This window comes from Sorex araneus, chromosome 4, assembly GCF_027595985.1.
Source record: "Sorex araneus isolate mSorAra2 chromosome 4, mSorAra2.pri, whole genome shotgun sequence".
Taxonomy (NCBI): Eukaryota; Metazoa; Chordata; class Mammalia; order Eulipotyphla; family Soricidae; genus Sorex; species Sorex araneus.
In genome coordinates this window covers 37,400,793-37,415,837 of record NC_073305.1, presented here as the reverse complement: position 1 = coordinate 37,415,837, position 15,045 = coordinate 37,400,793, and the positions used below count along the sequence as shown (strand labels likewise).

At 43.2% G+C, this 15,045-nt stretch overlaps 1 protein-coding gene and 1 non-coding gene across 2 annotated transcripts in view; one reads left to right on the top strand and one right to left on the bottom strand.

Annotated features, from left to right (window-relative positions):
* Nucleotides 1-15,045, bottom strand: part of WDR48 (WD repeat domain 48) — a 51,922-nt gene that overhangs the window by 26,511 nt on the left and 10,366 nt on the right. The window contains exons 2-6 of the mRNA XM_004614560.3: nucleotides 7,272-7,412; nucleotides 4,350-4,428; nucleotides 2,784-2,866; nucleotides 2,536-2,665; nucleotides 325-413 (exon numbers count right to left, since the gene is read on the bottom strand). Coding sequence (XP_004614617.1) covers nucleotides 325-413; nucleotides 2,536-2,665; nucleotides 2,784-2,866; nucleotides 4,350-4,428; nucleotides 7,272-7,412 — 522 coding nt within the window. The remainder of the gene's footprint in view (nucleotides 1-324; nucleotides 414-2,535; nucleotides 2,666-2,783; nucleotides 2,867-4,349; nucleotides 4,429-7,271; nucleotides 7,413-15,045) is intronic.
* Nucleotides 14,929-15,035, top strand: LOC129404524 (U6 spliceosomal RNA). Its single transcript, XR_008629922.1, has one exon. It is a non-coding gene; the product is annotated as a U6 spliceosomal RNA (small nuclear RNA).

Sequence of the window (15,045 nt, the reverse complement as noted above, 5' to 3'; positions counted from 1 at the left end):
ATTACGTGATGATACTTTTATTTGTTCGAAGTAAAACCTTTCTTTAAGTATCCACCATGCAAAATAGTCTATGTTTTCAAATTATTTTGATTTTGTTTGCTCGATTTTGGGGGGTGATACCCAGTAGTGCCCAGGGATTACTTCTGTAATTACTTCTGTAAACTCAGGATCACTCCTGGCTGGCCTGGGAGACCATACAGGGGGTGCTGGGGAGCGAACCTTTGTTGGCCGCATACAAAGCAAAAGCCCTACCCACTATACTATCACTCCAGTCCCTTGGTTTCTTTTCTAGTGTTAAAATAAATCCTTTAAGCTTCCCCTTACCTTCTCAGTGGATCCTGATACAATAATTGTTCCCAGTTGATTCATTGCCAGGCTATAAATGGAATCTTTGTTTCCACTTAAAGAAGAAGCTATTAAGGACAAATGGAGCAAAATGTTAACACAACCAACAACTGTTTAGTGTACAGTCAGCAAAACCATACTTTTAATCACTTGATTTATAAGACTCTTATCTTTTTAAGTGTTTTAAAAAGAAGTCGACCTCTCATGGAGATAACTCTGAAGAAAAATACTATTACCAAAGTTTACATCATTCTGAATTTGAGCAAATTAATTAGTCAATAAACATACTTGAAAAACGGAATTGCACTGTTATTACAGTAATGTATATTCAAAGATGTACATTTGCTAATAAAAATGAAAAGTATATCCAAACTCACCGTTACTCAAGGAAACAAATATACTATTTTCACCCCCAGATCAGATGCAGCAAAAGGCAATACTAGAGAATGATACTATTATACACTGGAGAGGAATCTGTCACAACTAAGAATCACGCTCACGACCTTTGACTCAGGATAGTGTGAGTGCAGTGAAAATGCCACACGAAAAGCTACCTCTTAAGCCTGCCCTTCATTTTACAATGCCAACATAAAGACACGTGGGAAAGCTATAAACACAGATGCTACTCCATGAAGACTATTTAGAAAAGCAACTGTTTGCAGGAAGTGCTCAGCAAAGGCTACCTTTGTTGAATACTTTAATATTCTTTACTATTCCTCTGTACTCTTAAAGGCATGAGATATCTTCTCTAAGCAAGTCTAAGCTTAGGCATAGTTGTCACAGATTCTGTACCACTAAAACCCCATTTCTGAGTTTGAGATAATTCTTGACTTTTTTGTTTTGGTTTTTGACTCACCCAACACTCCTGGGGGCTACCCCTGGCTTTATGCTTTGGGGCGGCTCCAGACACAGAGGACCATGTGGTGTGGAGGGGTAATACCCAGACCCTTACACATGCTAGGCAAGTACTCTACTGTTGAGTCACAAACTCGGTCCAACCTACCTTTTGTATTGTTTGCACTAGTATTTTTTTTAATTAATTTATTCTTTTATTGAATCACCATGTGGAAAGTTACAAAGCTTTCAGGTTTAAGTCTCAGTTATACAATGCTCGAACACCCATCCCTTCACCAAGCACTAGTATTTTTTTTTTTAAGAAAGGCCTTACATCTATAAAAAGCTAACAACTCTTCACAACAGTCCCAGTAGGGCCAGCTGCTGAATCACTGATAAAATGTAGGAGAAAAAAAAAAAATCAAGGAAAATCAAAATGAACTGTGTTAGACCATACCACCACATATTTCCTGGGGGAAAGGGCAAAATATAACTCAAGTAGTTACAAATACCAGTCTCCTAACTTTCCTTTCTTCTCACATACCAAGTCATACAAAAAGTTTCACAAGTCAATGTGAGTATTCTAGTCATTATGAATTGAAACTACAATGTAGAGACAAAGGTAGTTCCAGCCCATGTCCTGAACAAAGTTTGGGGCAGAGTTCAGCCTAAACAGTCCCTCTGATGCCTAGCTGAGAGGACTATAATAGATGAGGCCACTCCTGAGGCTCAACTTCAAGTCCAGGATGTGTCCTGGCAATCTGGCCTCTCTTAGCTGATGAGGCATCCATGCTATAAATCATCTGTGAGTGTCCCAGATAATCACTTGAAGCACCTGAGACGGACTGGCTTCCATAGAGCTGCTCTGAAGGGGTTCCACAAAATAGGTACTGAGAATGTTTGATTATTTTTTTCCCCTTTAGTATTTTCCATCTTGGCCATTAACTCCCAGGGTCCTAACATGCGTTTAAAAGTCAACAACTGCCAACCTGACAAAGGCAATCACCACCTCTGTCAGTACCTGCAGAGTGTATGGCTCTGGGCCAGGTGATGCTGTGGGAGACACAAAGACACAAAGGAGCAACAAGATCCATTTCCCTGCTCTGCAGGAGCATCCTTTAGTGAGGGAGCTGGGACACGCACATGTTCACGAACAACCAGGTCGCCCTGGGGGAAGTTACCAGTTTCAGACTGCAGTGAGGAGCCAGAGCCAACCAGTTCAACCACCCGCTGGGATGCTACAGGGAGAAGCACTTTCGAAACAGGAGCCACTGCCCTGATGTGAACCAAGCAAAGCTGTTTTCAAGACCATTCAACTTGCATCCTTTTCAAAGACAATTTTCTCAAACACCTTACTTGTGACAGTGTTGTTTGAGGCAGTCAGTGCTGTGAGAGTATTCACATCCCAAAGGAATATCTGTCTGTCCAGCCCAGCAGACGCGACCAGCTCTTTATCCTTGGCATATGCTAAGGCCTTTACATAATCCTGAAACAGAATACACATACTACTACTTACTGTGTATAGCAGTAACAAAAATGAGCCATATAAACCACTGAGGTCCTAACAGCACACCAAAGACGGAGAACAAAGTTGGTTGCTTTACCTTATGTGTCCTTAATGTTGACATGCAAAATCCCTTATGTGCATTCCATACTTTCACAGTTGTGTCAGAAGAAGCAGATATTACTAGAAGAGAAAGAGAATTGCCAAACTCCTTAATAGGATGACTTATCCTTTTAAAAATTTATCTCAAAAAAAGCAACAGTTTCAAACTGATGTTCACATATACACTATATCTAAATATTTACAGCAGTTGTAACATTATTTCAAACATTTACTATTCATTCATAAAACACACTGTGCCCCTAAAAGTTGAGAACTCACATTTTGTCTCATATACTTTTTAAGTAGGTATGACACAACTTTTTTAAAAAAAAGTGTTTCGGCTGAAGAGGTGACTAAAGTGATTAAGAATAATTTCTCTAATAAGGAATGTAAAACCAGTGCCAGAAAGATAACATAGCTGCCTTGCACTTGGCCAACCTGGGTTTAATCGCTGGTGTCCAATATGGACCCCGGAATCCCATCAGGAGTGATTCCTGTACAAAGAGGCAGGAGTACACTCTGACCACTGCTGGGGGTGCCCCAAACAACAACAGCAAAGAATGCAAAACCAACAAACAGATTTTACCATAGTAAGAAAAAAATGTTATTAATAAGGGTGAAACTACATTTTTTGTATGAGTTTATTTGTAACTATTGAAATGTGGACAAAACTAGTCAACAGTATTTAGACGAGCAGAGAGCAATCCACTGAGGCAAGGGGCTGTGATTTAAAGCCCTGTACCGGGGTACTCCGATAACCCATGTATTTTATAATAACATCCTTTCTCTTTCCTTTGTTGTTGTGGGTGTCATGTTTCTGCAGTGTCAGGGGGTCACACCCTTAGGTGCACCAAGAGGCACTCACGCTTGGATGCACTATACAGGGATATGTGGAGAACTGGTAATTATGATGGCACCAGGGATCTCACCAGCAATGCTCCCTAGCACTTGGCGATATGGGTCAGTGCCAGGGAAGAACTCAAGACCTCATACGTGGAAGGCGGTGTTCTACCACTGGGACTCAATCCTTGGGTCCCAGCTGTTTCTTTTTTTGCTTTTTGGGTCACGCCTGGTGATGCACAGGGGTTAATCCTGCTCTACACTCAGGATTACTCCTGGCAGTGCTCAGGGGACCATATGGGATGCTGGAAGTTGAACCTGGATTGGCCAAGTGCAAGGCAAATGCCCTACCCGCTGTGCTATTGCTCTAGCCTCCCCACCCCCGCTGTTTGTTTTTTTTTTGATTTTTGGGTCACACCTGGCGATGCACAGGGGTTACTCCTGGCTCATGCACTCAGGAATCACTCCTGGCAGTGCTCAGGGGACCATATGGGATGCTGGGAATTGAATCCGGGTCGACCGCGTGCAAGGCAAACGCCCTACCCGATGTGCTATCGCTCCAGCCCCATGTTTCTTGATCTAAGTTTTTCTCCTGCAAAATTTTAACAAGCTGAGCTCTCCCAGTGGGCTTGCTTTTCTGCATGTAAGGAAAAAATTTACAATAAAAATGTATCATACTGAAAAAAAAACTTTCAGAAGTCAAATAATCCAAAGAAATACTTACATGTTTTCCCATTACAACAGAGTACAATGTCATTTACCCAATCGGTATGGTGTTCCATAGAAGCTATATAGGGATCTTGCTGAAAAGAAAATGAAAAACCACAAGATTTCAACAGTTTATATCAGAGGAAGAACTGTAACAAGTCACAAATTATTAGAGAATGAAACGTAGTAAGTTACAGATGTTTGGGTCTTTAATTAAAGTGACTTACTGCTTTAAGGTCTTAAAATTGACAACTGAATTCAGAACAAAATTTCATCCAACAGATTATGCTTTCAGATAACAAATGTAAATAGAGGCTTTGTTTGGGGAAAGTTTTCTTACTAATCAAAGTCTAGTTTTCCAGGGAAAATGCTTAATTTGTCCTTGTGGTAGGAAAATACCAGGATCTGGGTTAGTACTGTATGAGACATAAAGTGCCATAGGAAGGGGTTCACTGAAAGGCCAGGACCTGAACAAGCCTACAGGCAAGGGAAATGAGCCACAGGTGACGGCTCATAGCAGACAGCAGGGATCCAAAGGAGGTGACTGAATCCGTAGCCAACTGCAGAGAGAGCTGAAAACATTTCCTTTCAGCTTCTTAGAGCTGTCTTTATATTCTGACTTAACTGTTTTCCTCATGGCATCTACAGTTTTTCAGAGAAAAAAATGGAAGCTAGCAGTATTACCCATTTCACCATTTTAACTCAGTAACTTGAGATTCCTCTATTCTTCTGACCTGGCTTCATTACCAGGAGAGGCCAGGTAATTAAGAGGCCAGTATTTAATTATAGCCTACATCTAAGACGGACAAGTACAAGACACAGCATGGGTAAAGAGAAAAGCTCTCTTCAAGACACTACTCAATTTTGTTATAAAATAATGAATGAAAAAAAAACTGAAGGCAGGACAGGAGGCTTTCTAGATTGTTACAGGTTAATCCTTCATTTGTGTGAAACAATGTAAATTGACAGAAAGTTCAAAATTCACATTCCAGTTCATATGGAAGTTCCAAAAAAGTGCTTTAAAACCTATTTGTTTACTTTCCACGTTTTGGACATGGTAGCCCCACTGCTTCCGCTGGACCAAAAGTCCATTTAAAGAAACATTAAGCAGCAACTGTGGAACTTCAAAAAAAAAAAATGTTTAAAAGACATAGACTTTAAAAGGCACAGGGTCTACAGCAGGGCTCTGACACTGGGTGGGTTCTGACAGTGCAGTCTACACCTGCACTCTGACACTGGATGGTCCCCACAAGGACCGATTTCCTGTTTTTTTTTTTTTTTTTCCTTAAGTTATTTCACTGCAGACCTCTTGGTGCCTTACCGCCTCTGTGAATTTGATCCTGGAGAGATGGCAGAGGGGTTAAGGCTCCTGCCCTAAGGTGGGCTCAATCTCTAGCACTGCAGATGCTTCCCAGCACACTAGGAGTGATCCCTGAGCACAGAGTCCAGAGTAAGCCCCGAGCACAGCCGGGTGTGGAAAGGAGGGAGGAGCTGAACAGCTGGCTTGGAGGATTATTGTAAGAATAAAGTAGTATTGGGTAAGAAAGTGCCAAGAGTGTCTGGTATACATTAAGAACCCAATCAATACTCCTTTTCTTTTCTATGTCATTCACATGACAGCATTCGAACAAAAATACAAAGGGTCCAGAGAGATAATACAGTGGATAGGGCATGTGCAGTGCTGACCTGGACTTGGTGTCCAGTACCAATATGGTCTCCCAGCACTGCCAGGAGTGATACCTTAGTGGGAGGCCAGGAATAAACCCTAGGCACTGCCAGGTGTGGCTCCGAAATAAAACACACAAAACCAAAACCGAGTTTTTCTTCATTTGACTGGGGATTTATCTTTACACCTACCTAAATCCTGCTCCTGGCTCAAGAAAAAAACTTTCTACTAAAAAAAGGGAGCATGAGCATGTGGCCTTCTTCCCCCCTGCCCCCCCAAATGTAGGAGTACTGCTATTTATTCAGCCACTGATTAAACTGACTGGAAGTGGGCATGTGCTCCACTTTTTTGGGGAGGTGAGGTGGGGAACATGCAGCCTTTCTATTTTTACAAATATTACTTGATCTAGTAAGTCTGACAGATAAGCACGCTAATTGCTTTTGAATGAACAATCAAATATTTATTCAAGATCAATTACAATGTCAAAGCACAGTCAACCTTTTGAAGGTATAACTGAAAAAGGTTGCCAATCTTTGGGGGGCACTTTTACCTTTTCGGTGAAACTCAGGGTCTTACACAGGCAAGGAACATGTTCTATCACTAAGCTCCATTTCCTCTTCCCAGGTTCCTCTGGCTGTTGTGAGGGCAACAAAAGTCAGGGAGACAAGTGGCCATGGACAGGGGCCACGGCAGTCCTCCTGAGAGCGAGACAGTGTGTGGGCCTGAGTGGATTATGTGGAAGTGGAAATAGGCCCAAGACAAGAATTCAGAACATAAGTAGAAAATAAACTGTTGAACATAACCCCCTCAACAGACAAATTTCTTTGTCCCTCAGTAGCAGAGAACATTTTTTAGTTTGTGGGTCAAACCTGGCAGTGCTAAGGGCTTGCTCCTGGCTCTGGGATCAGGGGTCATTCCTGGTGGGGCTCAAGGGATGACAAGGGGTATTGGGGACTGAACCCAATTGCACTCAGGTTGGCCTGGTGCAAGGCAAGCACCCTATCTGCTGTACTATCTCCCCAGCCTCAATATTCTTATCCCAAACCAGGTTTGGGGAGGCCCCACCATAGCTAAAACCCTTCTGAAACTCCCCAGGGCGTTGCTGTTTAGAAGATGCCAGAATTCTGGCTGCAATGTCCATGTAGAAAAAAGTAAACAAAATAACTCAGGGCTCAAAAAGATAAAATCTGAAACTGTTAAAAAAAAAAAAACCTTTTAAAGATCAAATTGTACCAAGTAAGGGCTGAAACTGTAAATTCAGCCCTGTTTTACCTTGTGCTGATTGACACTCCATATCCTTATGATCGAGTCCCGCCCGGCGGTGAAAAGTCTATTGAGAGCTGGATCCAGCTGGAGGGCATTGACCCCGTTCCGATTGTACTTCTCTACTTCATCTCGAATCACATAGGAAACCTGGCAGAAACAATCAAGATTTGCTTCTAAGGACGTTATAAAACTTACACTAACAGAGTGTAACTTATGAGCAGGAAACTGGAAATTCAAAATTCCTGTTTTCCGAATAAAATTCATTTCTGATTCCATCAAGTCTGTTGTATTTTAAAAAACTGAAAAGGTAAGAGGAGAATAGCAGTAATCACCTCGTACAAGATGAGCCCATCTGACGCTGACCTACTCCTGCTGCGTCCCAACAGGGCCCTTCCCCACTGCTCTATTTCCTTGTGTGTGCACTGATGTATCTATTCGGCTCCTGCCTCCCTTCTCTCTGCTGCTGCAATGAGCAGAGATTACAGCAACTTGGTAGTGTGCTCACATGATACACGGGGCTTGCACATTGCGCAGTGGCATTTGCACATGCAGGTTGCAGTGTGCTTGAGCTGGTGCTTTGTTGTGCCACTGGACTTGCCCGGAGCATGTGGGGAGGTGATGGGACCAAAGCTGAGGCCTCATGCCTTTAAGGCAGGTGGCGCCATCATGAAGCCAATTCCTGGGCTCCCTCCTGCTGGCCTTTTGGTCAACTTTCCATTCCACATGCAGAATTTCCTGTCTGGAAGCTCTTTCTTCCACTCTGTCTGGCTAACTCCTACTGCAACCTTTAGTGTGTATGTGTGGTAGGGATTAAACCCAGGGCCTCACGTGTGTGATATATGTATTCTACCACTGAGCTGTACCTCTGACCTCAGTCCCCCATTAATTCCCCCCACAAAATTCTGCCCTAAAGAAGGCACAACTGAGGGGAGAAAACATCACACAGCACACAAGTGGAAAGGGCTATATCCAAGACTGATAAAGCGCTCATGAAACCCCACAGCAGAAAAACAAACTCCTGAGCAGACACTGCCTCCAAGACATACAGAGTCAACAGGGTTATAAAATATGTTCTTCATCCCGTATTAACAGGGAAATGCAAATCAAAACAACAACGAGAAATCATCTCACTCGAGTGAGACCAGCACATATCAGAAAAACCCCAAACAACCAGTGCTTGTGAGGATGCGGTAGAAAAGGAACTCTCATGCACTGTTGGTAGGGATGTTGTTCTGTTCAGCTTCTACGGAAAACAGCAAGCAGATTTTTCAAAATATTAACAACAGGGCTTCCAAATGACCCAGCAACTCCACTTCTTGGCTTCTACCCCAGGAACACAAAAACATTAATTTGAAAACATATTTGCACTCCTATTCATTGCAGTGCTATTCATAATCGCCAAGATCTGGAAACATCCCAACTGCATAAAAGCAGCTGAGCAGATAAAGACACTGTTATATACGAATGAAATACTACAAGTCTTGCAGTTTGCTTCAACTTGGACGGAACTGGAGGGTATCGTGCTGAGCAAAGTGAGTCAAAGGAAGAAAAGACAAATACTGAATGATCTCATTTATGTGTGGAGCATAAAGAAACATAATAAAGGAAAAACAATGGTTAATCATAACAGATTCTGAGTGCCTACAGAACTGAGTTTTCTAAGAGGTGGTGGGTGGGGGGCAGGGTCGAGGAGAGACTGAGCGGCATTGGTAGATGGTACTGATACTCTGGCTGCAGGCAGTGGGTGTGGGGAAGCAACCCTGTATTCCTGAAACGTTAATATTAACAATATTGCAAATTATAGGGCCCTACATTGTGTATATATACACACATATATATGTGTGTGTATATATATATATATTTTTTTTCTTTTTTAAAGAAAAAGGTGACAAGTTGGTTGGCAATCAAAGAAAAACTTTTCTAACCAAACTTAAAAATATGCTTGTCCACTGCCAGGAGTAATTCCTGAGTGCAAAGCCAGAAGTAACCCCTGAGCATCGCTGAGTGTGACCCACAAAGAAAAAAAAAAAATGCTTGTCAAGGAGGCAAGGCTGGCAGGATGGGAGGGAACCTCGAAATACTGGTGGAGAAAAGCTGACACTGCCTAAAATTCAACTATGAATAACTGTAAATCATGGTGCTTTAATATAATAAATTTTAAAAAAATTAAAAAAAAAACCTTTCTAATACAATGAAGTAAACAGATAAGCATACAATGGGGAATGGGGCACCCACTCACAGTAGCAGCGAAACATCTAGAAATAAGGAACTAGGTAATTGACAGGACAAGGTAATGAAACACCCTTTAAAAAGATAGGTACATATTTACATAGCTTCAACCTAGAGAAGGCTCTACTAACACAGAAAGACCAATATTTACAAAGGAAAAAAGCTACATTGATAACCAAAATCTCTTGTATACGCAGCTGCATCATTAGCCAAAAATATGAAAACATCTGTGTCTGTCAAATGAAAGAACTGTGGAGTATTACAATGGAGTATTACCATTCACCCACAAAAAAGTGGAAAGGGCTGGGGGAACAGTACAGCAATTAGGATGTATGCCTAGCATGTGCCCGCCCCAGCTTGATCCCTGGCACCACAAGGTCCCCTCCAAGTACTGCTGGTTGTAGCCTGGGGGCTCCTGAGACCCCCGGGTGTGGTTCTGAGCGTCCCAGCACACAAGGCCCTGAGTGGCATGCCATCCTCAGGCCCCTGTGAACCCCCATCTGTCAGTTGGCTGAGAAATGCTGATGGGAACCCCAGGCCTCCTGAACACTGCTTGGGAACCTCTCCCTAAAGGAGTGAAGTACTGACACAAACAAAACACTATGCTAGGGGCAGGCCTAAAAAAGGTTTTACCTTTTTTTTTTCTCTTTGTTAAGCTTTTTGGGTCACACCCAGCAATGCTCAGGGATTACTTCTGGCTCTACACTCAGGAATTCCTCCTGGTGGTGCTCAGGGGACCATATGAGATGCTGGAAATCGAACCCAGGTCGGCCGTGTGCAAGGCAAACCTACTGTGCTATCTCTCCAGCCCCAAGTTTTACCTTTTTAAAGTCACATGTATTTTTTAATTTTACTTTTATGAAATGTTCAGAATATGTAGATCCACAGATACCACAGGAGTTTGGAGAAGACTGAGGAATGACCACTAAGGACATTCAATTTCTTTTTAGGATGATGAAAATGTTCTGGAATTAGAAATGTTCTAGAGTTAGAGAAACACATAATTTTGAGAGTTCAGTAAATATCACTGAACTGTACTCTATTAGAGTGGATAGATGCAGATGATTTGGGGGGCGGGCCACACCCAGCAGTGCTCATGGCTTACTCCTGGCTCAGTCTCAGGGATCATTCCTGGTGGGCCTTGAGAGGGCCATCTGGAGATTGAATTTGGGTCCAAGTGTGTGGCGCAGGCACCCTACCCACTGTCCTATCTTCCCAGCCCCAGAATGTACGTGAACGTGAACTCAATAAAGCTGCTAGTGAAAAGGACCTGGAGGGACAACTAGCACCCAAAGAGCATGCTGCTGCTGAACCACCCCAGGCGGACAGGCCAAGAACTGTGGGGGCCCTCTTGGAATGAGGGTGGGCAGATGCCTCTTTCTGCCGGAAGGCCCAGCAGCCTACAGCCAGGCCTGATGCTCTAGAAGAGAAGTGGCCCGCCTTCTTAGCTTCTGGAGCAGGCGCGCGAGGCTGCGTATGTGGTCACATGACACCTGCACACTTCAAAGCACTGAGAGCCCAGGAGGAGTACAGCATATTTGAGGGGGAAGTTGTAGAGAAGGCTCAACTAGCACCAACCAGCTCAGTAAATCCTCAAAGACTCTGGTGGGGGGAAGGTCACACTGCGGGCTAGGACTGGTGTTGGAACACTGAATGCCTGAAACAACTTTGTAAATTGTGGTTTTATAATAATTTCTGGGTGTCACCAAGGCCCCACACTACTGAACAGTACGGCCCATAAAGCTGGGCCCCTGAGCACTGGTGTTGAACTAAACAAAAATAAAACCAAAATCACCCTACCTCCTGAGTGTCAAAGACAATGAGCAAGGAGCCGAGTGATAGCACCGTTGGCAGGGCATTTGCCTTACATGCAGTCAACCTGGGTTCAATTTCCAGCACCCCACAGGATCCCCACCCCCCTCCCTCAAAGCACTGCCAGGACTGATCCCTGAGTGCAGAGCCTAGAACAAATCCTGAGCATCTCTGGGTGTGGCCCAAAAGTCAACAAAAATAAATGAATAAAAAAAATAAGGTTAAAAGGTGAATGCCTGGGCCCAGAGGAATAAACAGTGCAGTGGCTAAGAGTGCCTGACCTGCAAGCAGACAGTCATGAGTTCAAATCCCTGGTAGAGTGGGCTAGGAATATGGTTCAGTTGTTGAACACTTGTCTCGCATGTGTGAAGGCCTGAGTTCCACCCCCAATAACGCAAAACAAAACAAAACAAAATACAACAAACAACAAAACTTTTCTTAAAAGAAAGGGGGAGAAAAAACCCCTGGTGTCCCACATGTGTGTGCGCTGCAGGCATGACTCAGAAAGCTCACCGTGCAAACAAGGATGCAAACACCGTGACTAAAGGAGCGTGAATCTTGGCGAGCAGCGCGCTGAAGTATTTGCGACCACCAACCGCTACAGCAGCAGCAGCAGCAGCACAACACCATCAACAAAGGGAAGGGGATGGGGGAAAAAACAGGCGAACAAAGAAAAAGACCAACAAACAAAATAACCAGACGTGAGAAGGGCCAGGCTGCATGTATAGAGGTGACAAAGAGGGCTGGAGAGAGGCAGCACAGTGCTTGCCTTGCACTGAGCTGGCCTGGTTCAATCACTGGCATCCTATGTGGTCCCCACGCCCTGTCAGGAATCATACCTGAGCACTGAGCCTTCAGCACGACTGGGTGTAGCCTAATGCCTCCCCCAAAGGGACAAAAATGAGGAGGCTGTCTAAACCCACTCTTTAGGAAGCAATGGAAATCTACTCAAACCAGTCAAAAAATCTATTATTGGGGCCAGAGTGATAGTACAGTGGGCAGGGCGTTAGCCTTGTACACAGTCGATATGGCCTCCCCAGCATCCCATATGGTCTCCCCAGCACCTCCAGCAGTAATTCCTGAGTGCAGAGTCAAGAGTAACCCCTGATCACCGCTGGATGTGACCCAGAAAGAAAAAAAATATCATTATTTTTTAATTTTGAGCCATATTCAGTGGTGCTTAGGGGACCATAAGGAGTTGCTGGAGGATCAAACACTGTACTATCATCTCTTTAGTCCCTTAAAAAAAAAACATATCTTTTTAAAAAGAATTTAACACAAGAATATCTAACAGAGCCCAAGGGCAAGAAATCCAGTCATGACTCATATGAGACATTTTAAAAATAAAACCATGGTACATCTGTGGGGAAAAAAAAAAGCCTTTTCACTGCACTTCAAGTCAAGCCCAAACTCCACTCATGCTTTGGTTCCACCCCTACCCTCATACTCACTTTCCCCAGCTTCTGTCATGAGTCACCCGACTCCTTTCTGGCCCTCACTGCCTCACACTCTTCCTATCTTGGAGCGTTGGCATTCATGGTTCCCTGTGCCAAGACGATTCTCCAACTCTCCAAGCCCAAAGGAAAACTCCCCGAGTTTACCTGGGGGGCTATCCCTTACCAGAAGGTCTCAGTGGAAAAGCCGCCTCCTCTGGGAGGTTCGCTGGGCGTCTTCCCTGTCACTCACAGTACTTACGGCCATCACTGTTTTTAACATTCCTTGTCTCTTTTTAATTTAAACTTTATTTTAGGCACCGTGGTTTACAGTGTGCTGTTAATGGTATGGTCTCAAGCAACCCCCCAGCACACCCTTCCCCCACCACTGTCCCACTGCCCCTTGCCAGCTTAATCCCCACCCCTCCCCCATGGTAAGCTTCCTACTACAGACCAGTTCTCAGTTTCTACACTTTAGGGCATCTATTATCTTCCCACTATATTTCTTTACATCACACATATGGGAGAGTCATTCTGTGTCACTCTCCTTCTGACTAACTTCACTCAGCATATATTCTCCAAATTCATCCACATAGAAGCAAATTACATAATTTCCTTTCATCTTTTCTTATAGCTGAGTAGTAGTCAATTGTGTATATTTACCATAGTTTCTATACCCAGTCATCTATTCTTGGACACTTCGGGCTGTTTCTAGATTTTGGCTATTGTGAATAGTGCTGTGATGAATATACAAGAGCAAATGTCTTTTCTGAATGGATTTTTCTGGCTCTTGGGATATCTGAATCCATACATTATAATGCATAAATTTATAATTATATTATAAATATAAACATTATAAATATAAATGCATAAATTTATAATTATATTATAAAACATAGGTAGAATACTCTATGACGTTGAAGAGGTCTTCAATGACTCAATGCCACTGGTCAAGAAATAATAAGCAAATGGGAAGCAAAGATAGACAAATGGGACTACATCCAACCAAGAAGTCCCTACATTGCAAAAGAAATGAGAACCAAAATAAAAAGATCACACACTGGGAGAGAATATTTACCAACTACTCATTTAACAAAGGGCTGATATCCATGATACATAAAGTACTGGGAGCACTTTATAAGAAGAGATAAATCCTTACTTATTTTTTAGTTTTGTTAGATTTTTATTTCGTCTTGCTATTATTTTTTTTTAAAGTTCTACCTCCTCCATTAAAATCTTTTGCTGTAGGGACCAGGAAGAAAGCTCAACAGGTGTAAGTGCAGGCTTTGTATTCAGGAGTCTCATTCCTGGCACCACATGGTTCTCTGAGAACTATGGGGAGCAATTTACCCCACCCAGCACAGAGATGGCATGCTCCCCAAAATGAAATAAATAAAATCAGCAAAACTCTAGGAGGGGAAGCCACTTCGTTGCCTTATTCCTCCCACCACACTATCTTCCAGTATCCATTTTAGTAGCAAAGACATTTAATAAATATTTGTTACAGGTATCATGGGCTGGAGTGATAGTACAGCGAGTAGGACGTTTGCCTTACACTCGGCCCACCCGGGTTCGATTCCTCCATCCCTCTCTGAGAGCCCAGTAAGCTACCGAGAGTATCCCGCCCGCATGGCAGAGCCTGGCAAGCTACCCATGGTGTATTCGATATGCCAAAAACAGTAACAACAAGTCTCACAATGGAGACGTTACTGGTGCCTGCTTGAGCAAATTGATGAACAACGGGAGGACAGTGCTACAGTGCTACGGCATCATATACTGGAAAGTCATCAGGAAGTAAATTGGCTTCAATATCAACTTTTGTCTCAATCTCACTCTGGGGCTTCCCAAGATCTTATGTCTTTAATTTAATAGATTTAAACTAATATGATTTAATTCCCAAACTCCTGGAGGGTATATGACTGTCCAATGGGAAAGGATGTGGGAACAAGATCACTCCTGCCCTCATTCTCAGTGGAAAGTAATACCGAGCAAAATGAGCCTGAACTGAACACTTCAAGGATATCTACAACAGATATCTGACTAAAAATGACAAAAAGGGTCCCAACAGTGAGCTCAACAGGCTTAGCACATGCTCTGCATGCGGGGGGCCTGGCTCAATCCCCTGACACTGCAAGGAGCCATCCCCTATGCACCTTAAAGCGTCAACCCCTCCCCCCACCAAAAAAAAAGTTTTCACTTCAGCAGCACATATACTAAAATTGGAATGATACAGAGAAGATTAGCATGGCCCCTGTGCAAGGATGACATGCAAATTCATGACACATTCCTTATTTTTTTTAATATTG